A 25520-nucleotide genomic window follows, 5' to 3' on the forward strand; every position below is an offset into this window, starting at 1 on the left:
TTTAACATAACATAAGCACTGTACGCTAGCATTGACCACTCCATAACCAACTACATACAAACTTTTTCAACCAAACTCCTCCAACTAAAACTTTTGTAAATAATGGATTATCCCATAATACCATTAGAAGAATATGAGTTCATTCCAATCTCTCCAACTACACACACACACACACATCCATACGCCACGAGTATAACAAAAGTGAGATTCGTAGAAAATCCCAATAAGAAAAGCGCAAACTCCGCACGGCACGCAAAAAAACACACACAAAAAACATAGAAACAATGAGAAACTGCCATTGCAATTGTTGGCATCAGACATTTGTGTACGTTTCTATGTGTGTGCGTATTTATGTAAGAGAGGTGGCGAAAACAACACACCAAACATTTAAATTTAATAAAAAGAAACAACAACTTCACACACATTCACATAAATACATTGCCAGATACACAAACCGGCTTTGTGCCAAGCCCACAGTTCATACTCTTTTCTCTTTCACACTAATACAGCAGAGCAAGCAGTGAGTACTCACTACATGCAGTAGTCACTGAGAGACTGAGCAAGATGGCAGTGTGGAGTGCGTGGCTTTGTACTTGCGTAAGCGATAGTGGAGCGCACTCGCATTTGCAAGCGCAGAGCAGCGCACAGCGAACAGCGAGCAACGAACAACAAAGTGGCGACGGCGGGCAAGTTAGGTTGGTTTTCTTGCGGTGAGTGCGCCATACGAAATCAGTCCACATTGGAGCTTGGCGTTGTGTGTACACAATACTGAATAAACCTGAACGCGACGGCGGTGGCGTTTTCGATTGTTGCGTTAACGACGGCTGATGATGGGTGTGAATGGCGCGTGTGGAATGGTGATAACCAAATAATAAACCGCAAAGAATCAATGAATTCTAGTGAAAACAAATCAGTAACCGAGTAAATAAAGCAAATCACAAGCAACAAAAACAACAATAGCAACTGGTGAAGAGTGTTGAGGAGTGCAATCAAGAATTATTGTGATTCAAAAATAAATAGCAGTGAAAAATTTTTACAAAATATTTGAAAAAGTGTAAATTTTAAGGGAATAATGGGATTAGGTACTTTAAAATTGATTTACCGTTGATCCAAAAAAACCTTACCCACACACACACACACGCCACATTATAATCGCTTAAAAGCGGATCCAATATATCTTCGCTTAGCCTTAGACATCTTTCATTATTTCATTAAAATGCTCGTGCCATCGGATATGATTGCGGCACAGTCCAAGATGGTCTATCAGATGAACAAATATTGCGCGGATCGTGTACAGGTGCGCAAGGCACAAATCCATAAACAAATACTCGAGGTGTGTCGCATCGTGCAAGACGTTCTCAAAGAAGTCGAGGTGCAAGAGCCGCGTTTCATTTCCTCCCTCAACGATTACAATGGACGCTTTGAGGGTCTCGAAGTGATTTCACCCAATGAATTCGAAATAGTCATTTATCTCAATCAAATGGGGGTATTGAACTTCGTCGACGATGGCACACTGCCCGGCTGTGCGGTGCTCAAGCTAAGCGACGGTCGCAAACGTTCCATGTCGCTGTGGGTGGAATTCATCACTGCGTCGGGTTATTTGTCAGCGCGCAAAATACGTTCCCGCTTTCAAACGTTGGTGGCGCAAGCGTGTGATAAGTGCGCCTATCGCGACATCGTCAAAATGATCGCCGACACCACGGAGGTGAAATTACGTATACGCGAACGCATCATTGTGCAGATTACGCCCGCCTTCAAGTGCGCCGGCCTGTGGCCTCGCTCTGCGGCACATTGGCCCTTGCCAGGCATACCGTGGCCGCATCCGAATATTGTTGCAGAGGTTAAGACTGAGGGCTTCGATATGCTGTCGAAGGAATGCATTGCGTTGCAGGGCAAGAACTCCGCCATGGAAGGTGATGCCTGGGTGTTGAGTTTCACCGATGCCGAGAATCGTTTGCTGCAAGGTGCGTTGTAAAGTTTAACAAAGAAAAAGAAAAAAATTAATATTTAAGAAACCATTTAATGATATTTAGAGAGAATGCGCGCTTAGTAATCACGCTGATTATGCCCAAAAGCGAGGCACCGTTTTACCGTCGGCGCTGCTGTGATTCACACAGCGCTGGCCGTTCTAGTTACTTAAGCAGTAGGCGCCAAGCGCTTAAAAGCGCACTCACATGAATTTGGAGAATCACTTGGAGTGGGAAAACAGTTCCGATTTGAAATTATGTTAACGTCTAAATATAATACGCGGCTTATTACTTTTAGTTAAAAAATATTAGCCTAACGCTGTAGGTAATGAGAAAAAAGTAACACCAGTTTTGCTTAGGGTGATTTCGTTTCTACGAAAAAATGTCAACCTTCCACGGTGTACAAATTTTCCAATGTTGCACTCAACTCAGAAAAGAGCACAAAATAGGGCGAGTAGGAATCTTTCTTTGCCTGGCGCACGAAATTCTTTATATTAACGTTTTCAGTAGTCAGCTAATTTTCAGCGCAACCGAATCACCTGGAAAACGTCGCAAGTTAGAAAGAATGGACAGCGCCGTAGAGAGCATATCCGGACTCCGGAGGAAAATTGCAAATGCAGGCCCTTTCCAATTATGTCTAATTCATATAAATATATATATATATTTATAATTAACAATATAAAAGTATCCTGATGAAATCAATATCAAGATCGATTTAAAAAAACACGAATGCACATCCGAAGAAAAACGCAATTTACAAAAGTTTAATTTTTTTATTGACTTAGCCTTACAAATTTTCCAAAATTACGGACAAAATTTTTAGAACTTTGCCTTCCGTGCTTTAGCCTAGGCAAAATCTTTTATAATATCAGTAAAGTCAAGTTTTCTTGCTAACTCAGATTTTAAATACACAGTTGCTAATCCTGAACCTCGAGTCTGAGTCGAACAAGAACGATGTTAGTTTTTAATTCTTGATAAAGCGCTAAACGATCTTTCGGCGCTGGCAACTGATACTGGTAAGGTGCCCAATATTCGCAAAGTGATGCAGAGGTTTGGAAACAGAGTACCCAAATTGTTTGTTGTGATGGCATTGAGCAAATCGAACGGAGGCATACAACACAATGAATCTGCGGGGAAATTTGCCTTGTATACACTTTTTAAGTGACATATCTCAGATGAAATTTCGTCTGACACATCAGCAGGGTACCTTTCAACAAAATCAAGAGCTGCCGCCTGGAGGTCTTTGTTTTCGATTTTGGGAAACAACCACAAAAATGAAAACATTTTGTTGATGTTTTTATTGAAATGAACCGATCTTATATTCGAGCGATGATTGAGTCCATCATTGCAAGAAATGTGAAATCTTTTGAAATCTATTTCCTCGGCGCTGAAGTTTTCCTTTAAAATCCCAAGTTCTTCATTTTTCTTCGTTTTTTCTTCCGACTTGCTGGCAATCTTGATGAGGTATCTGGCAAACCTTCAGCTACAGTTCGACATTCCTCCAAAATTGAACCCCATTGGCTGCGTAATGACTGTAGATCTGCAATAAAAGGCTTTCAAGATTTTTCACCTCGACGTCAATCGTTGCTTCCTTTTTTTGGAGAATCAAACTAACGTAATTTATAGTTGTAAGAATTTTGAACCATATGGAAGAAGACATCCAGACACATTTAAATTTACTTACATATGTATTTGACGAGTCGACGAGAGTAGTTTTCAGAAGATATGACAGATTTTCACATTCTTTGTATTCAATAATTTGTATTTGTATTTTAAATCCGTCAAAGTTATTTGGCTTGTGAATGTTACAATGGTCATATTTGTTGGATTTACATTCAGACTCTTCTAAAAATAAAACTAATTCCTCATTAAATTCTACTCCTATCTTCAAATTTCGCTCTACATATAATATTATGGCCAGGTCGTTAGCATAGCATGGATGAATTGGTAGGTGAAATGGTTGAAGTGCCAGTCTGGCACTACTCAAGTAGCAGTAAAGCGCCGTTTTGATAGCATAGTAATAATAAAAAATTGCTGCCTAATTCCATCGCACATAACACATGGGCGGCAAAGTCCCGGGCCTAACACATAGATGGCACGAGTTTTATTGCATTCACCTCTTTTTCAGTTAGTACTAACCTTAAAAAGACAGCTGTTCAAATTTCATGATATTCTATTCATTAGTTCGGGAGTTCTTGTGGTAAAAGTAACGCACTTTTGATATTTTCAAAACAATGGAATTTCAAAAAGCATTTCGTGTTTTAATTATACACTACTTCTTGATGGGGAAAAATACCGTCCAAGCAAAGCAATGGCTTGCAAAGTGTCATGGGGTCTCCGCACCATCTGAAACAACAATAAAACGATGCTTAGCTGACCTCAAACGTGGTCGTAGAGACACCGACGATGCACAACGCAGTGACCGTCCAAATGAGGCAATGAGGCGATAACACCATGAAATATCAAATAAATCCGCAACATCGTTTTGAATGATTGAAAACACAGGTTGCGTGAGTCAGCTGACATCGTAAAGATTTCGAGGGAAGTCTTTGCTTTATTTATATCGCATGAGCATTTGACTATAAAAGATCTCTGTTCAAAGTGGGTGCCGCGTTTGCTCACATATCTAAAAAAATGCTCGGCGATAAGAAATTTCGCTCGAATGAAGAGGTATCGCTGGAGCTGAGGCCTATTTTGAGGCAAAAGATAAATCGTTCTACAAAAAAAAATGGAATTGAAATGATAGAGCGGCGCTAGGATGATTGCGTTGTTCTTGAGGGAAATTACGTTGATCAGTAAAGCAAATTTTGAACAAAAAAAGTGTTTTCTTTGTTAGGTCCGGGACTTTTCAGCCCATGTGTTATTCTGTATTTCTCTATAAAAGGATTAGAGTTCCACGCTTCGTGTACTCCTTGCCATAGTTCATTGGCACTTTTAAATTTGTTTGCCCAATCTTATCCTTAATATCGTTCCACATATTTTCAATAGGTTTATGGTTGGGGCTTAGTGCTGGCCAATCTAAACTTGCAATTTTTTCTTTGAGAAGCCAATTTTTCACCAGTTTTATTATATGCTTTTTGAGAATATCGAGATAGCTTTACCATATATGTATTCTCACTACAACAACAATTTACTTTCATTAAGGCGTCTTCGCACAAGTCTGCTTCGGGCTATATTCCTCATTTATACCCCGCGTTATCGTTCGAGAGGCTTTAAGGGGGGAAACCAGATTAAGAGGCCAAAATTTTGGCGTGCTATCCATGGACGATCGCCATCCGAGTGTCTTGCTGGTGGGAATTCCCGAAGTTGCAATTTTTCTCTGAAATCAACAGCAAGTTTTTTTTTTATTAACAACATGTTGCCTAAGAATATGAACCTAATTGTGGTAACACATATTGAAAATTGCATGCTTTTGAGGCGCTTGAACACAAAGTATTTTTTTTATACCATATTTTTCATCTATTTTGCTTAAAAAACCATATTTTAGATAATAATATAATCTCAGGATTAGGTTCATATAGATTAGAATTGAATAAAGAAAAAATCCCAAAAAATTTTAGAACTATAGCTCTTTAAGCTATAATGCCCACCAGTTGAAAAAAAGTAGTTTCGAAAAAAACGTCGTTCTAACTAACGCGCACTACGGTGCGGAACCGACGGGCAGTCACTTAAGTGCTCATAGAATCGGGAATAATGCGAATTTCGCTTTAAAATTTTTACAACATATTCTTAAGTAGTTATACTAACGATTTATGCAATAAAAAAATCGATTTTTTTGATCGATCTAAACCGGTTTCCTCCCTTAAAAGGGTCCTTCGTTTGATGACATTTATGCAATTTTTGCTTGTTTTGCACCTGTTTTATACCACGCGTTTTTTTCATTTCAAAAGAAATTTTTCCTTCATACGACTTTCGTTCAGCCTTTCAATTTGCCTGTGGTTTTGAATTAAAAATTAAAAAGAATAAATTTTTTTTTATGAATAAAACCAGTGACTGTTATTGCTGGAGAGGTGTGAACTTCACCACTTTCTTTCCCTATTACTTGGAAATCGGGTCAGCCGTCCAGCATAACGAGGCGGATGAAGCGATGGCGATAATCCCATAAAATCGCATGATGTTTTGAGGAAAACCCTGCACTTTCAACGCCATAACTTCGTAAAAGTGTCAATTATTTACAGCGCGTAATCAGCGACACTTCAACCCATAAAACCGTGATTGATATAATGACTTATAAATTAAAATTAATCGTGCTGATATGGATAACCTCCAAAACACCGCACAAATCAGCCGTCACACAAATCAGCTGCGATAAACTGCGGCCATATGGACGGTGAGAATTTCATTGATTACTTATAGGAATAGCGGTAAAAAATACAATATAAATTGCAAACCATTGATTCAATTTGATTTTTGATGTCAATGCCATTTTAAGCGGAAAGTTGTTATTGCTTTTTAATCAGCTTTTGACGTAGTTGGTAGCAAAATTTAAATATTTGGCCAAAAAGTTCAACTCCCGGTGTCCACTTGGTGGCGTCTGTGGAAGGAAAATAGGCGCTTACATGCTTTGGCAGGTGTTTGGTCGACTACCAGTGCGACTTGATGTGATCCCATGAGTAGGCGTCATTATAAGGGGTGATCAATTTAGAGGTATCGGATTTTAAATTGAAATAAAACCAATTGATTGGAAATTTTGTATTACTTTTGTGCAGAATCATTAATGGAATTTTTTTTTTTTTAATAATCCCTTTAGAATATTGGCCGCAACTGCGCCGTAATTTGCTCATTCGTAAACAGAAATTTTGAATGACTCGCTGGAGGGCTTCGGTCTTCGGTCGGTATCTCGTGAATAGCTTTAGTTGGCTGAATGTTGACTTTCAATGCCTCAATCAAAGCTGGTTTATCCACAAAACATTTAGAGCCCCACCAATAGAAGTCTACAGGTGTGATATCACACGATCTTGGTGACCATTCCACTGGTCCGAGAAGAGACGAGAGATAAATTGTTCGCCTGAAACGACGACGCAGTAAATCCATTGTTTCACGAGCTTAATGGCAAGTAGCGCCGACTTGTTGGAATAAAATGTTGTGGAGATCACTAGCTTTAATTTACGTCATCAAAAAGTCGTTTATCATGGCGCGATAGCGTTCATCATTCACTGTTACATTAAGACCAACCTCGTCTTGGGAGAAAGATGGGCTGATGATTTCTCTAGCCCATAGGCTGCACCAAACGGCGGTTTTCAATTGATGTAATGGTTGTTCTCGAATTTCTTCGGGTTACTTTTCAACTCAAATACCGCAATTTCACTTATTGATGTAGCCATTAATCCAAAAATGGGCCTTAATGCTGAACACCATAAGTTGGCCTGAGCGCGCAATGAACTCTCTTCACAGAGCGTTGATCTTCGTAATACAATTTTACGATTATTAAACTTTGTTGAGGTGCAAGTTTTTCCATTATGAAATGCCAATGAATATTGCAAAAAATTATGTACTTAATTTGGCAGTAGTCAGGTGTGAGCTGTAAAGAAAACTTTGTTGGAAAAAGTACCTCCAATCTGATCATCCTTTACTTGCTCAAAACCGCAGTTAGTTTTCTACCTGAAGTTTTTCATGACAGAATTTACGTAAAAATATGAAAGTGACAAATGAAAGTAAAAGAAGAAAAAAAAACTTTTTCTTTCACTTGGTGGTTCATGTCTAAAGAGGAACAATTTGGGACCATGTAGTCATGATAAGCTCCAGTTTACTCTAGGAAACTGTGACATGTTTAAATCAGAGGGTACTCAATCAACATCCTTTATTCGACAGCCTGGGGCAGTACGCCAACCTAAATCCCATCAACCTTCACCATTACATCCACTGCTTTGGCTGGCTGTAGATATCTGCCTGTTAGCGGTCTCAGAATGGTATCAAAACGGCGCTTTAGTGCTACTTGAGGAGTGCCACACTGGCATTTCAACCATTTCATCTACCTACCTTCACATACCAATCAACAGACTATGCGTTGGACCTGGCCACCTTACACGCACCTACCTACAGAGTTTTGTGATGTCTCCGAATGGCAGATGGATTTGATTAAAAGCTGACAGAAATGCGCTGGAGAGTATGCCATTGCTTGCCGAGTGGCAGCCGCTACTAGTAGACATTTTTTCTAAGATTTCTCATTTCATACTCACAGAGGGCCAGTCCAAATCAACTGAATGGGAGACATGTCCAAAGCCACTTCGCCATGGAGTAAAAGAAAATAAATACTCCGCCTTTAAAACCACATACATACTCCTGAAGGTCATGGACTGAAGCTGGATACCCTAAAGGCATTTCTGAAATATAAAAAATTAGAGCGTTCCGGAATTATAAAAAATATAATTTTAATTTATATTCAGCCATACCTTCAGCCTAGATTAGATTAAGCTGGACTTGTGGGGGGTTGGACAAGTCCAAGCACTCAGTTAGGAGACCATTGTACTACACCCAGATAGATTTTAGTAGAAAGAATAGGGATACGAAAGACAAAAAGTGGGTGGTAAGACGGAAAAATTAGTTTGAGATCACTTTTCTACAAATCTCTTGGATTCATTGATAAATTTTAAGAGATCCGGAAGAGAAATAGTATGAACTTTATCCATATTCAGCACATCGCAACCCAATATCCTAAGTCTGATTCTGCAAAACGCCGGACAGCTACAGCAAAAAAATTCTCTGCAGTGTCGTCATCCTCAAGACAGGATAGGCATATCGGGCTGTCGACGACCCCCATGCCAGCCATATGTATGCTGACCACAGGTTTTGTGCTCTGTGATTACACCCACCAGTACTCTCAGGTCCTTTCTGCTGAGTTTTAGGAGAAGCCCCCCAACCACTTCAAGGGTAGTCCAGTCCTGTAAATCCAGGCTGACCTAAGTCGGTAGACATAATAGCCAGATGCTAACTTGAGCCCCGGGACACATGGATATCGCGGTAAACGAGATCTGTGACTCTTTAGCTAGGATGGACTGTGAGGCCAACTTCTTTGACCTGGAGCCGTTCTGCCACTCCCTTCTGCAGCCATCACAGCAACGGTTAGGAAACGAGTTACTTCAACCCACAAGCAAGCTGGGAGAGGCTGCAGATGGACAAAACTATTGTTAACTGTCACATCCGACCGACTGTCGCGGATCCTCCCGTCATTAAGCAGAAGGAACTCTAGGCAGCTGGTTGGACTTATGACGGGCCACTTTCTATTGGCGAAACACATGGAAACGGCATCTCAGACAATGCACTCTGCCCAGCATGTGGAAAGGAGGATGAGACTGCGAACCACTTTCTGTGCGTCTGTTCAGTCTTCGCACGAATCAGGTTTGAGGTCTTTGGTACTGGTGTGTTAAGAAGCGACCACCACCTTGACTTCTTGGCACTCCGAGATCTACTCAGATTTCTTCGGAGGTCGAGTAGATTTAAAGAAAATTAAAAAGGGAATTCGAGTACAGCGCAATGGACTTAATTGTGTCTGAGTGCTGTACTTGTTAGTCTGTCCCGACAGAAAAAAAACAAAAACAACTGCATATCTACTACAAGGGAGGCAACCAAGACTGTGTCTATTTTGTAGTGCTCCAGACAGTAGCCAGACTTTTGCCCTGGACTAGACAGACAAAGACATCGGAATTTTGACGGTCATGATGCACTTTTGCTACTAATTAACCCTTCCGATTACAACATTTCCGAAATATAACATATAAATTTCTGTAGAAATCTGATCTTCTACTAAATAATTTGTAAATCTTCACTGTAGCATCGCAAAAACGCATAAAAAATGCGTCTAACAAAAAACGAACAGTGCTGAAATAGCAGCTATGAGAGTAGTAGTACCGCAACAGAAGTCACAGTAGTAGCGGTAGTTGGAGTACTCTTGAATAATTTCGCAAGTAGCTCTCCGGCTAATTCTAAGTTTTTTGCTACCACCCCAACTACAAGCACTGAACTTCTTTTTTTATTTTTACTATTACTTAGTAAGCAATAACGAAACGTACCTTGGAGCGAAGTAAAACAGTAGATCTCGCGTTTTGCGCCACCTGCTCCACTACTCAACTGTTCAAGTACGGAGCAGTAGCAAAGCGAGATCAATCCTTGCTCTCAACTCATTGCGGCAACAGCCAGGGAATCAGTGTATTTCTCCAAGTGATGACTGAGAGACTTGTTGTTAGACTAAGCTTATGGTGAGCACAATTTCCCAAAGTCCTGCTGGGTATTTGCGCTCACTGCACAAACCATGTTTTCATTTTTCATTGTAACAGCTCGGATAAAAACAACTCAACGATTAATTGTAAATTCAATTCAATTACTTTGCATTGATAAATTCATTACCTAATCAAACGTTTGTCATTGTGCACATTTGTGTAAATATCTTCTATGCAAGATTACTGGCAATTAATTAGCGCGTGCAAAAAGCAAAAAATGTCAAGATGTCAGTGTGGATATACTTCATGTGCATGTACATATGTATGGATGTATGTACGAGAATGTATTTATTAGCATTTCATTTTTATAAATTCTTGTGAAACATTTTTAAGATTCCAAGTGACAGATAAGCGCGCCAACAAAATGCAACCATAAACGCAATCGCCATTTCGCCAGCAGCTGTGGGACTTCTTCGCTTGCTCGCTAATAAATCTGCAAAATTGTCGCTTTGTCCGACCGCGGCGGGAGCGTCGTCTCACACCAGCGGCCACAGCAAACTTGTTTGACCACTGCAGCGCCCCCTCACTGTGCTGATGCCCAAATACTCATCCACGCATTCATTACCAAACGCTTTAGGCAAATGTCCAATTTAATAAAATATTTTAAATTCTAACGATTAGATAAAGTCACTAGTAAATAAACGAGAGGAGACTAAGCGAGTGGTTTGGTGCTTTTTGTGGCTACTTAACAAGTGTGCGGTGTTGATGAGGGGTATTGATGATTTGTTTTGTTTTAATTTAACGGTCTGACACTCGCGGGTCGATCGAGAGAACAGCGTGCACACGAGGCGAGCAACGGTGAATGGCTTGGGTTGGCTTGGGTAGTCGGACACGCATAGGCGAGATACTTGCGTGTAATTAGGTGAGCGAGTGAGTAAAATGCGTGGAGAAATGGAGAATTTCTAGCGGGAGAAGAAAAGATGTATTGACGCATATAAAAGTAAATCAGCGTAGGAAGACTGATGACTTAGATTTTTAATAAGTAAATAAAATCGTAATTGACGTAGTCGCAAAATTCATAAATATTAGACTGCTTAAAATATATTCACACATACATAAATACACACATATTTGTGCATATTCCATGCCAAAGAAGTGGCCAGGTTATGAAAAAAAAAAATTGAACCAAAATTGAAAAATTTAAAACTAATATGCAAAATCTTTTTGAATGCATTATAAATAATTTTTAAACGAACGTGAATTCGGAAAAATTTAATTTTTGAAAAATTTGAAGATAAAGGGTTTCCCAGTAAGAGGTGTTATTCCCATAAAAGATCAATGACCAGTTCTGATAATTTTGCTTGGACCTCATCACCTAAGATGATTTTTCGATGGAAATATAAGTAAATACATATAAATGCATATAACACATGGGCTGAAAAGTCCCGGGCCTAGCAATGAAAACACATCTTTTTCTGTTCAAAATTACCTTTATTCATCAACGTTATTTCCAGTAAGAACAACGCAATCAGTCCAGCGCCGCTCTACTATTCCAATAACATTTTTTATTTTGTAGAACGATTTATCTTTTGCCCCAAAATTAGCCTCAGTTCTAGCGATAACCTCTTCATTCCAGCGAAATTTCTTACTGACGAGCATTTTTTTGGGTCTGCGAACAGCCAGTAGTCGCTGACAGCCAAATCTGGCGAATGCGGTGGATGTGGGAGCAATTCGAAGTTCAATTCATGAGCTTTTGCCATTGTTTTGATTGGCTTGTGGGTGACACGGACGTTGTCTTGATGACAGAAAACAGTGGGAAAACGCGGCACTCACTTTGAACAGTGATTTCTCATAGTCAAATGCTCATGCATTATAAAGCCTGATATCTCTACGATGCCAGCTAACTCACACAACTTCGTTTTTTGATCATCAGAACGTGGCTTTGACACAATTGAACCAGCTGTTTGTATGATTGCACGGCATACTGCACAGAAGAGTGACTTCTTCCTGTGACTTGCCCAATTTCACGGAATGGTTTGCCTTCATTTCTAAGTTTCAGGATGATTTGCTCTCGCCAACACTAATTTCCTTAGTTTTGAGGGTCGTCGCTGCATACTGTGGGGAATCTCTGTTTTCATGTGTACGGATACTTTTTCTGGCAAGTGTATATCTATCGCCACATCCTGGAAGTACTGGAGGAGCGTAGTAATTTTCATAAAAACATTGTATTTTCTGTTGCAAATTTTTGTGCAAAGTTTGATAATTCACAAAAAACAAAAATCAATGTTTCAAATAATTTGAACTCTTCATTAGAATCTTTAGAAATTTTCAAGTACATATACGAGGTGTGTTCAAAACGCTTCGTGAATTTTGAATTATCGCAGGTTACGTTTATTCGAATTTCAATTTTTTTTGGCGATATGTTGGTACTCATGTCTCTCACTCATGCCGACGAGTTCAGCCATTTTGAATTTTTAGTTAATTGTTGACAGCTGCTTTCCTTGCACGTGTTTCGGTTCACCTTAGATTTTTACCTATTCAAAAAGATGGTTCAAAGAACCTGTATCAAATTTTCATTCCGAATGTTGACTGAGTGCGGTGTCATACGGAGAAGCTATGATACTTTGGACCAAAGCAACGTTTATCGGAAGGCCGAGAATATGTGAACGACCATTGGCCAATCAACGAATCACCGTTAAAGAAGTTGCTGAGGGCCTAGACATATCGATTGGCTCGTGTGATTCGATTTTTTTCAATGATTTGGGCATGAGACGGGTCGCCGCAAAATTCGTACCAAAATTGCTCATTTTCGACCAAAAGCAGCATCGTATGAACATTGCTAATGAGATGTTGGACTCTGTCCGCGACCCGCGAAGACCCAAATTTGCTCCAGAGGGTCATAGCTGGTGACGAATCGTGGATTAATGGTTATGACATGGAAACCTAAGCTCAATCATCTCAATGGAAGCTGCCGCACGAACAAATACCGAAAAAAGCGCGCCAAGTCCGGTCGAATGTAAAAGTTTTGCTTACCGTTTTCTTCGATTGCAGGGGCGTTGTGCATAATGAGTTCTTGCCACAGGGTAAAACGGTCAATAAGGAATACTACCTGCAAGCTATGCGCAATTTGCGCGAAGCAATCCACCAGGCGGCTTACAGAAGGTTTTAAGACCGGGGCGTTTTCCTGTAAGAACAAAGACGGCGAACTGGTGACTGACGAAGGTGCATGCATCAGCTCCTATGCAAAATATGGTCGGATGAAAGCATGCCTGCCGATTGGAATTTAAGTGTGCTCTGCCCAATCCATAAGAAGGGCGATCCTGCAATTTGTGCCAATTACCGCGGGATTAGCCTTCTAAATATCGCGTATAAGGTTCTAGCGAGCGTATTGTGTGAAAGACTGAAGCCCACCATCAACCAACTGATTGGACTTTATCAGTGTGGCTTCAGACCTGAAAAGTCTACCATCGGCCAAATATTCACAATACGCCAAATCTTGGAAAAGACCCATGAAAGGAGAATCGACACACACCATCTTTTCGTCGACTTCAAAGCTGCATTCGACAGTACGGAAAGGAGTTACCTGTATGCCGCGATGTCTGAATTTGGTATCCCCGCAAAACTAATACGGCTATGTAAGATGACGTTGCTCAACACCAGCAGTGCCGTCAGAATTGGGAAGGACCTCTCCGAGCCGTTTGATACCAAACGAGGTTTCAGACAGGGTGACTCGCTGTCGTGTGACTTCTTTAACCTGATGTTGGAGAGGATCGTATGAGCCGCAGAACTTTTTTATAAGAGCGTACAATTGCTGGCGTATGCCGATGATATTGACATCATCGGCCTTAACAACCGCGCTGTTAGTTCTGCCTTCTCCAAACTGGATAAAGAGGCAAAGCGAATGGGTCTGGTGGTAAGCGAGGACAAAATTAAGTACCTCCTGTCTTCAAACAAACAGTCGGCGCACTCGCGGTTCGGCACCAACGTCACTGTTGACAGTTATAATTTCGAGGATGTAAAAGACTTCGTTTATTTATTGGCAACGGCGAATATCGCAGACGATGCAACGATGAGCTGTATGAGCTTTACGACGACATAGACATAGCGCAGCGAATAAAGATCCAGCGGCTACGTTGGCTGGGTCATGTCGTCCGAATGGATACAAACGCTCCGGCTTTGAAAGTATTCGATGCGGTACCAGCTGGTGGTAGCAGAGGAAGAGGAAGGCCTCCTCTGCGTTGGAAAGATCAGGTGGAGAAGGACTTGGCTTCACTTGGTGTGTCCAACTGGCGCCGGTTAGCACGAGAAAGAAACGATTGGCGCGCTCAATTAAGAAGAAGAAGAATCCACCAGGTACGCCCGGATTTTTGGAAGAACAAAAATTGGCTCTTGCATCACGATAACGAACCTGCTCACACATCGTTGCTTGTGCGCGACTTTTTGGCCAAAAACAACACGCTAATGATGCCACAGCCACCGTACTCGTACTCCCCAGAACTGGCCCCCTGTTCCCCTGAATTTTTCTTGTTCCCGAAACTCAAGAGACCCATGAAAGGACGACGCTACGCTACGATTGACGAGATAAAGACGGCATCGAAGGAGGAGCTGAACAAGATAAAAAAGTGATTTTTTGAAGTGCTTCGAAGGTTGGAAAAAAAGTTGGCTCAACTGCATAATATCTCGTGGGGATTACTGTTGAAGGGGGCAAAATAGATATTAATAAATAAATAAATAATTAAAAAAAAAAAACAAAATTCGTGATACTTTTTGAACATAGCTCGTATATTTTTTTGTGGCTCATCCAATTTTACAATATAATATAATAAAGTTTCAGTTTGAAGTCGCTCAAAAATCGTGTTAATTTTTGAAAATTTTTGTTTTGCATTCAATTTTGAGAAATTCGATCCTCAAAAAAAAGTAATAATAGACGTTTGGCCAAACTACTTAATCCTATTTGTGGGTGAGTCTTGATGTTGTTCCACAAATGGAGGTACCCACATTTTAAGTCAACTCCATATGGCAAATGGTGCTTTGAGAAACTTTTTCATGGCAGAAATACACTCGGAGGTTTGCCATTGCCATTCGAGAGGCGTCCACTATTAGAAAAAACTTCGTTTATCATTTTGCTATTTTATGCTCGGAGATTCGAACCTACGAACTTCTGAATGGTAGTCACGCACGAGCTCATTCGGCTACGGTGGCCGTTCCGTACAAGGCACATATTCGGGAGACTTTTACAAGTATGTGGAAAAAGCGGCATGCGTTAAAAAATTATGGGAATGGGAATTTCATGCTGTTCCGGCCATGAAACAAGAACCGTGGTGGCCGCTGGATCACTCTTAAGGCGCTGTAAGATTTGTCAGCTGACTAAACCCATTAACGCCTGGAATGTTAGCTTCTAAAACTTGTTCCCAACCGTTCGTTGGGCACCCGGGTCTGGCCAGATATTTCTGACTAGACTTTTTCGAATCTCATATCATATTTCTGTTATCGCTAACGAGCTTCCAGATAGCTTCCTGAAATTTAATTTTCTATCCAGTTATGGATATAACCTTTTAAAAAGGATCTTCGGAAGGAACGGAAAAACGGCCAGAATCGAGTGGCCACGCCGAAGGTGTTAAAAAAGGTGCCCAACGAAGGGCTAATCAAACGCGTTAAATTCTCATTCCATCGCCACTTTATCATGCAAATTCTAAATCTTCTATTGGAAATTATTTCATAAACTAAAAATCGCATTTGTTCGGAGATAGACAATTTTTATCAATACACAGCTGCAATAATTATCACAAAATGGTAATACTTTTAAATATAATATAAAAAAATTTATCGTCAGCAATTGATTACCCATTCGTTTGTATCAATTAAAACTATCTGACTTATCCAGTTCCAATGAAAAGTAATTATTTAAGTAAGCGCCAACAGAGTCAAAGCTTTTAAGTCAGCGAGGCTTGTAGTCGTGCATGTACGAGCGCTATGACGTATGTCACCAATCATTAACGAATGACTAATTTATTATATGCAATAAAATCTTTGCTTTCTTTACTTAAAGCTTAACATAAACTTATCGCTTCGAAAGCAAAACAAAGTGACTAGAAAACAAGCAGAGTCAGAAAACATCAAAGTCTATCGGAATAAGAATGTTTGTATGTGTGTATGTATGTATGGAAGTATGTATGTATGTACGTCTGTATTTATGTATTTATGTATGTATGTATGCATGTATGTATGTATGTATGTATGTATGCACATATGTATGTATGTATTTATGTATTTGAATCTAGCACAAGAAATTTCATAGTTTTTTTCTGCTGTTAGCTGGCAGGCCATATAACCCACAACGCGCCACACAAAAATGCGCCCATAAAACTGTCAGGCGGCGCAACAAATTAATACTCGTTGGAAGGTGATAAGCGCCAACAAGGAAGCCACACTGCCTGCGCCTCGTAGCGCCATTGAATGCGCGTTTTACCGTCGGCAGTGAACTAACCGAAGTGAGTGTTGTGTTAAATGAAAATCGAAAGTTGTTTGCGGAGCAGTGAACATTTTTATGATCCATATCGCTAAATATCAGATAATCATTTATCTTGAGCTTCGAGCAAATCACGCCATAATTTGTTTGGGTTTTCACTCGGCCTTAAGAATGAGTTCATATGAAGGTTCGTATGTACGTCTGCGAAAGTTATTTTATTTATTGTATTATAGTTTTTCAAAAATTCTAGTACAATTTAAGATTTTTTTATAATTTTAAAGGGTATTTCAAAGGCGCTGTTCTTTTAAAGTAAAACATACAAAATTTCAGATTCATTCAGGCTTCACTATTTTCGTTCAAAATACGGCTCTTAACAAATGTGTGTGAAAAATTACATTAAATTTAAATATCCACAATGAGCACCAGATCTACAGATAAATCCGCCAAACTGTCGAGTAGTGGATGCCTAATTGGTGAGAGCGTCGAGTTATCGATGTTGAAGGTATTTAGCAAAACTTTGTGAAAAACAGCAATATTCTGAACAGAACCAGCTTTTTGAAATTTTTTCACCAACTTTTGAATTGTTGCCTCACTCAGGCGATTGTTGCCACCGAATTTTTTCCATATGTTGTTCTTTGAGATCGACCACTGTCTAATATATGTATATTAGGGCGGGTCGATTTAAAAATCGCTCATTGCTCTGTGAAAATCGTATTCTAGGGATCAAAATAAGAAACTTTGCCGAAGGAACCATACCTCTAAAACGAATTCTGATGTCCCCCAATTTGGATCGAACGAAACATCCCACTTTGACCCATTTAGAGTGCTCCAATCGAGTCTAAATGTATGACCGACCCCCACTAACTTTGGACGGCCGATCCATCCATGCCAGTGGCACACCCCCTGGAACTCCCCTGGGGGGTTCCCCAAACAATCATTTCAAAATATCACCATTTTTGGCCTTTACATGGGGGACATCAGAATTCGTTTTAGAGGTATGGTTTCTTCGGCAAAGTTTCTTATTTTGATCCCTAGAATATGATTCTTATAGAGCAATGGGCGATTTTTTTGCTTCCCCACAAATCGACCCGGCCTAATGTATATAGAGTAAGTTAGGGTTTTGTGATATAGGTAAACATTTTTTTAACAATTATTTTAATTTGTTTAAGTTAAACCTATATCTAACTACGCAGTTCTATTAATTCATGCATTATGCAGCATATTCCAAAATAAAACTCCTTCACAGTAGGCAATTCCGAAGATATTCCATTAAAGCCAAAAATATGTAGTCAAAAAAACCGTTTTGTCAAATTTGAGGGGAAATGTGATATATCAGGTCAGTCCATAAGTTCGTGCGTATTTTACCCATAATTTCACTTTTGTACGATTTTTGCATACAAAAAATTATTCGCGGAATATAACGGAACTATTTATATTTTCTCTGATATGTTGAGCATTCAACAAGTGATTTTAATCGCGGATAGAAGCACGTGTTGTTAAAAAATAAAATGGAATCTTCGTACGCGTATAAGAGGCATATTTTGTATTTTTTTTATAAAAGTGGTAAAAATGCAACCACTGATGCTGCAGAAATAAACACTGTTCACGGAGATGATACCGTGAGTGTAAGGACTGCGCAAAAGTGGTTTTCAAAATTCCGAAGTGCTAACTGCTTCGTGGAGGATGCCCCGCGCGAATTTTATATTTTACTCAGAATTTTTAAAAAAGAAAGAACAGAGATAACTTTTGCCTTGAAGGGCTTCTCAACAACTGATTTATTATTTGTTCAATTATTACATTCAGACTTAAACTAATGTACATATGTATTTGCCTATTTGACATTTAAAATTTAATTTTACAAAATTATTGTTAATATCTTATTCAGCATTTCCTTTCCCACACTTTGTCAAGTAAGTCAAACTGTTGCAAAACAGGAAATGCGTTTCAAATTACTTTTACTTATTGTTTATTATTTTAGTTACAAATTCATCAATTTCGTCTGTTTTAAAATATGAGTTTGTCTTTGGAATTGAATATGTAACTCGTGCTGGTCGTCCTGAAGCCTTTAACTCCGACGCCTTTCTCGAACTCATGGAAACTGACCCAAATTGACAGTCGATATGATAGTTCAGAGGTTAAATTCATCGCATGGAACAGTTGACAGGCACCTGGTTCAGTTGGGAAAGGTTTCAAAGCTACGAGAATGGGTTCCGCATAGACTTTCCGTCGCCAACCTTCAGCAGAGAGTGAATGTGTGTTCTCAGCTGCTGCAACGGCTTGAAAATGAAAGGTTTTTGAACCGTATCGTTACTGGTGATGAAAAATGGGTCCTTTACAATAATCCTGTTCGCAAACGCCAATTGTTAAATAAAGATGAAACACCAGAACCGACCCCTAGAGATGGCTTTCACCCCAAGAAGATTATCCTGTCTATTTGGTGGGATATGGCGGGTATTGTTTATTATGAACTTCTGGAACCAAACCAGCCGATAACTGCTGATTATTATTCCCATCAGCTATCAAACCTGATCGAGGCACTTAACAAAAATCGACCGTCTTTAGGGAATAGACGCAAAGTTTTGTTTCACCACGACAACGCAAGATCTTATAGCGCGAGGCAAACATTAGGCAAGCTGAACGAGCTCGGATGGGAGCTAATGCCGCATCCACTATACTCTCCGGATATCGTACCTTGTGATTATCACCTTTTCCGTGGACTTCAATCCCATATGAGTAACAAGAACTACTCCTCAAAAGAAGCTATAAAAAGGGATATCGAAGCGTATTTTGGCTCCAAGGACATTTTTTGAACAGGGGATTCAAAATTGCCTAAACGTTTGGAAGACATTGTAAATAATGAAGGAAATTATATTATTGATTAATAAATACTTTAAACATCTTTTTTATTAACTTTATAACCACCTTTAAAAAAAGCACGAACTTTTGGACTGACCGATATACTTATAAAAATTGTTTAACTAAAATCATCTGTATCTTTTTCAAAATATGATGAAACCTTCAACTAAATTCTACTCATACATCTAGAAGTGCAGCCGGGGCTTCAGCTATATTCACAGCAGCTCAAACCATCACCTGTGGCGGGTGCTGCCTCCTGGTGACCAATCGATGACTCAAATTCTCGTATGAACGGTCGGTCAAGTAAACCCTATCGTTTTGGGAGTTTACGAAGTGCTCAATTTGAAAAATCTTCTCGTCAGAAAACACAACACTCGGAAAACGACCGCTTTCGGCCAAGCGAAGCAACTCCTTCGCTCAAGTCTGACTTGTTGTTGCTTTAGTGTGAGTTCATGCCCCTGTTGGATCTTGCAAGGCTTGACTTTGAGATCATTTTTCAGTATGCGGCGGATACTACGGTCAGATATTTTCAGTTCTTTCGCCATTTGATTGGCACTTCTCTTGCTCAAGTAGCTTCTTCCCTTTTTGAACCATTTCACGTGACGTTTCAGTCTTTAATGACCACCTCCATGCCTCCATGACGTTTCGCGATGCTACCAGTGACATTGTAACGAGTTATGGTGCAAAAAACTTTATTCACTTTAAGGTGCTCGAGCTCGCGAACAATTGCTGGTTGTGATTTTTCAGCCAAATATAATCCAGTTACGGTTGGTTTGACAAAAATATGAAATCAGTTTAGTTTGGGATTCTACGTGCATCTAAACTCGAAATATCTAAATTTTTGTGAAAAAACCGAAAGTGTCGGTGCATGCAGTGTTATTGCTTTTTTCGTTTTAAAATTTAACTATTTTTCAATTTCAAAATTGATTTGCTTATTTGAAAAAAAAAAACAAACCAAGTGAAGAAAGGATTAAGTCAACGACTTTTATTACGAATAGTGGAACGCAATTCTCGAATGGAAAAGAAATGTTGGTATAGCAAAATCTAGGTCGAGCAATCTGTATATACTATTTAACTCAGTAAGAGCCCTTGTAATAGGGGCAAAGTTATAGTAGTTTGATTTGGCAGTTTTGACATTAAATGGATAGTGGGAAATATTGAAGTTGATCTACTGAAAAACTTCGGGAAAATCAACAGAACCACAAATAACATCAAAAACAGCATCAATGAATGGTGTTGACCCTTAATTAAATTTATTAGCATGCACCAAACACTGCAAGTGGATCAGAGAAATGAAGAGGTTGTAGAGCGAATCGAATAAAATTTCATTGTATCACACTCTTTGAATTTTATTTCAATGAGAGCCACAAATCGGATTACAAACCAAAGTCGCATATTCGAGCTTAGAACGAACTAGGAAGTCATAAAACATTTTTCTGGTATAGAGGTCTTTCAAACTCCTTGCTTAGCACCTCAGAAACTAACGCCTCTGACTAACAGGTCTACGAATGTAAACCAGATTTAAATGTCACATGTAGATCAGAAAACTTCAACTTTAGAAAGAACTACGATTTATAAAGTACACCTAATTCCCATTTTACACGAATTTCATTTAACACGTGTTAAAAAAATATTATTTTACACGAATTGTTTTGTTTTAACACGATTTTTAATATAATATTTTATGAATTTTTCTTGAATCTCATAGAGCAAATAAAGTGAGATGTTTTTTAATTATTTTTTTACACGATTTTTTTTTGCACGAACTTTTTGGAAACGTAATTATCGTTTCAAAAGAAACTTAAGAGTATAAGAGGAAGAAATAACATTCAGAAAGGTGGCATGAAAAGGTGGCATGAAAACATTTATTTATATTATACTAAGTAACAGCTAATTTTGGTCACTTCAAGTGACAAGATTGATTAAATCTCGCTATACTGAAGAAGTATCCGATTGGCGAGTTACTTTACTAAACAGTTTTAGATCATCAGTATAGAAGGACCACAAATGAAGGGACCTACAGTTTTAAGCCGACTCCGAACAGCAGATGGTTTTATTTGAGCTTTTTCTTCGCAGAAATACACTCGGAGGTTTGCCATTGCCTGCCGAGGGGCGACCGCTATGTGAAAAAACTTTTTCTATAATTTTGGTGTTTCATGTACGGAGATTTGAACTTGGGCACCTTCGAATTACGCACCAAACCATTCAGCTACGGCGGCCACATATGTTAAGAATATAGAGAAATTAAAGGAATTTATCTTTGTTTAATAGACTTTGTTTCATACTACAACCAAAACTATATAACGCAAAGTTTCAAACTTTTTACAAAATTTTTAAAAATTGTATCAAAACTTTCAGCGTTTTAACTTAACACGTTCCCGCCGGCGCTGTTATTCATGGTCTTCGCCCACAGACGGCAATGTTTAAGTCTTTTCGCTCTATCGGAAGCGATTGCAGGTCATAAAACGAAATTTTTTCATAAGGGTAGTCGTTTATGGCATCTCATCTCATAGGTACCGTTTAATAGTGTACCATTGGTGGTACACGCCGCCTCATGAAGCAATCTTGTGCGGGCCACCGGTGGTACGCGCCGCCCCATGGAGCAGACTTGTGCGAGCCACCGGTGGTACGCGCCGGCATGAACGTGTTAAAGTTTTCTTGCTATTCAGTATTATAGCTTATAAAATTTTAGTGCAGAAAAGTGCAAATTTCAAGTGAGTAAAAAACAGCGTTGATTTTCTGCAATTTTTTTCGTTAAGGTTTCACATTTTTTCTCCCATACAAATTGTAGTGTTTTCGTATAGTCGAATTGTTTTATATGGAAGAAAAAGAAGTCGAACACCATCAACAATGGGGTTTATAGAAGATAGAGAGAGAAAAAAAAACAACTTAGGGGTACGAATTAATATTTGCGCAGTAGGAATTTGAGAGCAATACGAGTCTACTCGTAGATGTATGTTTACATGTATTATGCAAATGCAAATCTTACATTCACATTTCATTAATTGTATAACTGTTCCTTCTCTTTTTAGGTGCCAGCCGACGACGTTGTTTGAGTATTTTGAAGACGCTTCGTGATCGTCATTTGGATTTGCCGGGCAATCCAGTTACTTCGTATCACCTGAAGACCTTGTTGTTGTATGAGTGTGAGAAGCATCCGCGCGAAATGGAATGGGAGGAGAACTGCATTGCCGATCGCATTAACGGCATATTTCTACAATTGATTTCTTGCTTGCAGTGCCGTCGGTGTCCTCACTACTTTCTGCCGAACATGGACCTCTTCAAGGGCAAATCGCCGGGAGCGCTGGAAAACGCGGCGAAGCAGGTGTGGCGCCTAACGCGAATTATGCTCACCAATGCGCGGTGTTTGGAGGAATTATAAGATTGTTATGACTTTTTTTTAAATAATAATTTAAACACATACATATGTATGTATGTATGTATGTATTTATGTATATGTAAGTAAGAAAATCAAGTAATTTATGTTTAAATAGAGACTTTTTAATTTAGGGTGTTTTTCAACAATTTGTGAAGTTGCTGATTAAAGTGGATAACAACGAAGAAAAACAAAAACAAAACAAAAATACTTTAAGTTGTTATTTAATTAATATATTCTGGCCAATGAATTTAGAAATTACGTTTACTGCTTGTGTGTCTGTGTATGTGTATTTCTAAGGGATCAGTGCGTAGTTGCTTAAGTTTTGTGCGCCTTGTTTTTAAGTATTTCGTAGTATTTCAATGCTTTTTAAGTACAACGAAGAAAAGTGTAAGTAGTGATTTAAGTGAGCGACGAATGTAAAACAACAACAACTGATGAAGCATTTAGCGCTTGATAAAAACAAATGTCTATGTATATGTCTGTGTGAAAATCAAAATAAAAAATTAGTGCACCTTTTGAAGAGGTGCTCACCAAGTGTTAACGGTCACAAAAGTTTCTGTGAGCGCAATTCTAGCGTCTCTAACGGACAACGCCGTTAGTTAGTTAGTTAAGTAGCCGCTTTCGAAACTTGTTTTTGATTCTATTTATTGATTTTATTTAAACCTAAGCTGCTTTTCTCTCTAACTTTGCATTGTTAACAAACTATTTCTTTGAATTTATCGCTGCATTTTTATGGCCTATTATATTTATAGTTCGTTTGTTTATTTATTGTATTTCTGTAGCGTTAATTCAATTATTTGTATGTAAACCTATGAAATTACAAATCAAAAGAAAATAAAATTATTATTACATCTTAGTATGCAAAATACTTATTAAAAATTACAACACAAAAACAAAGATTTTATTTCGATGAAAAAGAAAAAACATAAATTTCTCCTTAGCCAGCTGCTTATTTATTACTTACCAGTGGCCAGTCAAACATTTTTGGAAGGAGGGGTCGGAGTGGAGTTGAAAAAGATGTCCAATGTTTGGTAGCTGATTTATTAAAATTTGAAAAATATTAATTAAAAGTGTGTTTAAATTGTTTTTCATTGAATTTTATTGAATTTTGTATTTTATTGAAAAATTCAAGTTATTACTCCCGCTTTGGGGAGCGGCCTATTGCCTCTTCATGAAGATATGAGCTGTTGTTCAGCGCGACGCAGTTTGGAAATTACTATTTTTGCTATATTACATAAATATTACATATTATATAAACATAAAATCCACTAGGTTATCAGCCGTAATTGGCTTTCCCACCCTATTGCTTAGTTCCTCCCTTTCTAACGCAAATCGCGGACAGACAAACGAAACATGTTCTGCGTCTTCTGCGGTTGGTGCACAAAGAGAACAATACGGGTAATCTTCCTATATAAGTAGGATTTAAAGCACCCATGTCCTGTCAGTATTTGGGTCAGATAGTAATCTAACTGTCCATGTTCACGGTTAACCCATTTGGAAATTATGGGAATCAAACCATGAACGCAGGCTATGCTCTCTTGCTATCCTGCGTATTGTCACCCGTTTTGAAGTAGCCTTTTTTTGGTAGATTTCAGCATGCTCTGTTGCCATTAGATTAATTGGGAGTAGTCCTGCTATAACCATAATGTCGCCTTCCGATACCGTGCGAAACGCGCAGCACACTCTGAGGGCACTCAATCGGTACACCGATTTCATACACTTCGCATATGAGCTGTAATTTGTGACTTCCGCCCATGCTGGAGCTCCTGCTGTTTTGCCTTAGGCCTCTTATATTCATCATTAATCGCGTTAGCGCAGTTACTGCTTCTGCTGCCCTACTGCTCGCGTACACCAAGTGCTCTTTGAAATTAAGTTTACGGTCAATTCCCTACTAGAATTACAATGAGGCATGCCGAAGAATCAGTTAGGCCCGAATTAGGCTGGCCTTACTGAGGCACGCCTCACTATTACCTTACCAGGCCCACGTTAGGCCAGGCAAAGACTGGCATGCCAGAACAATACCAAATTTGGTTGTGGTCACGAAAATCTGTGGCAGTATCTCGCTTAGGCATAAATTGGAATACCTAACTGATTTTTAGAAGGGCATCCGGAGTATTACCGAAGTTCGGTTTTTCGAACCTGCGCCTAATGATGCAGATGTGTGGGGTTATTTTTTTATTTTATTATTTTTTTTTTTTTGTCGGGACAACTAGCAAGTGCAGCACTCAGACATTAATTGAGTCCATTGTACTAGACTTGGATTCCCTTTTAATTTTCTTTAAATCTACCCGATCTCCGAAGAAATCTGAGTAGATCTTGTGGTGCCAAGGAGCCAAGATGGTCGCTTCTTAACACATCAGTGCCAAAGACCTCAAACCTGATTCGAGCGAAGGCGGGGCAGACACACAGGAAGTGGTCCGCCGTCTCATCCTCCTCTTCACAAGCTGGGCAGAGATGCCCAACCTTTCCATGTGCTTTTCCCACAGAAAGTGGCCCGTCATAAGTCCAAACAGCTGTCTACACTACCCTCTGCCTAATGACAGAAGGGTTTGCGACAGTCGATCGGACATGACAGGTAACATCAGTTTTGTCCATCTGCAGCCTCTCTCAGCCTGCCAAGCTCGCTTGTGGGTGGTAGTTACCCATTTGCTAACCGTGGCCGTGATGGCCGCAGAGGGGACTGGCAAAGCGGG

The 25520-nt window shown here is 39.3% G+C and overlaps 1 protein-coding gene across 1 annotated transcript; it reads left to right on the forward strand.

The window, feature by feature from the left end:
- The first annotated feature begins 695 nt into the window (after nucleotides 1-695).
- LOC129237722 (protein mab-21) lies at nucleotides 696-23639 on the forward strand. Its single transcript, XM_054872629.1, has 2 exons — nucleotides 696-1964; nucleotides 22481-23639. The coding sequence occupies exons 1-2, from the start codon at nucleotides 1217-1219 to the stop codon at nucleotides 22828-22830; spliced, it is 1098 nt and encodes a 365-aa protein (XP_054728604.1). The 5' UTR covers nucleotides 696-1216; the 3' UTR covers nucleotides 22831-23639.
- Nucleotides 23640-25520: the final 1881 nt, after the last annotated feature.

This window comes from Anastrepha obliqua, chromosome 2 (assembly GCF_027943255.1).
Source record: "Anastrepha obliqua isolate idAnaObli1 chromosome 2, idAnaObli1_1.0, whole genome shotgun sequence".
NCBI classification, from domain to species: Eukaryota; Metazoa; Arthropoda; class Insecta; order Diptera; family Tephritidae; genus Anastrepha; species Anastrepha obliqua.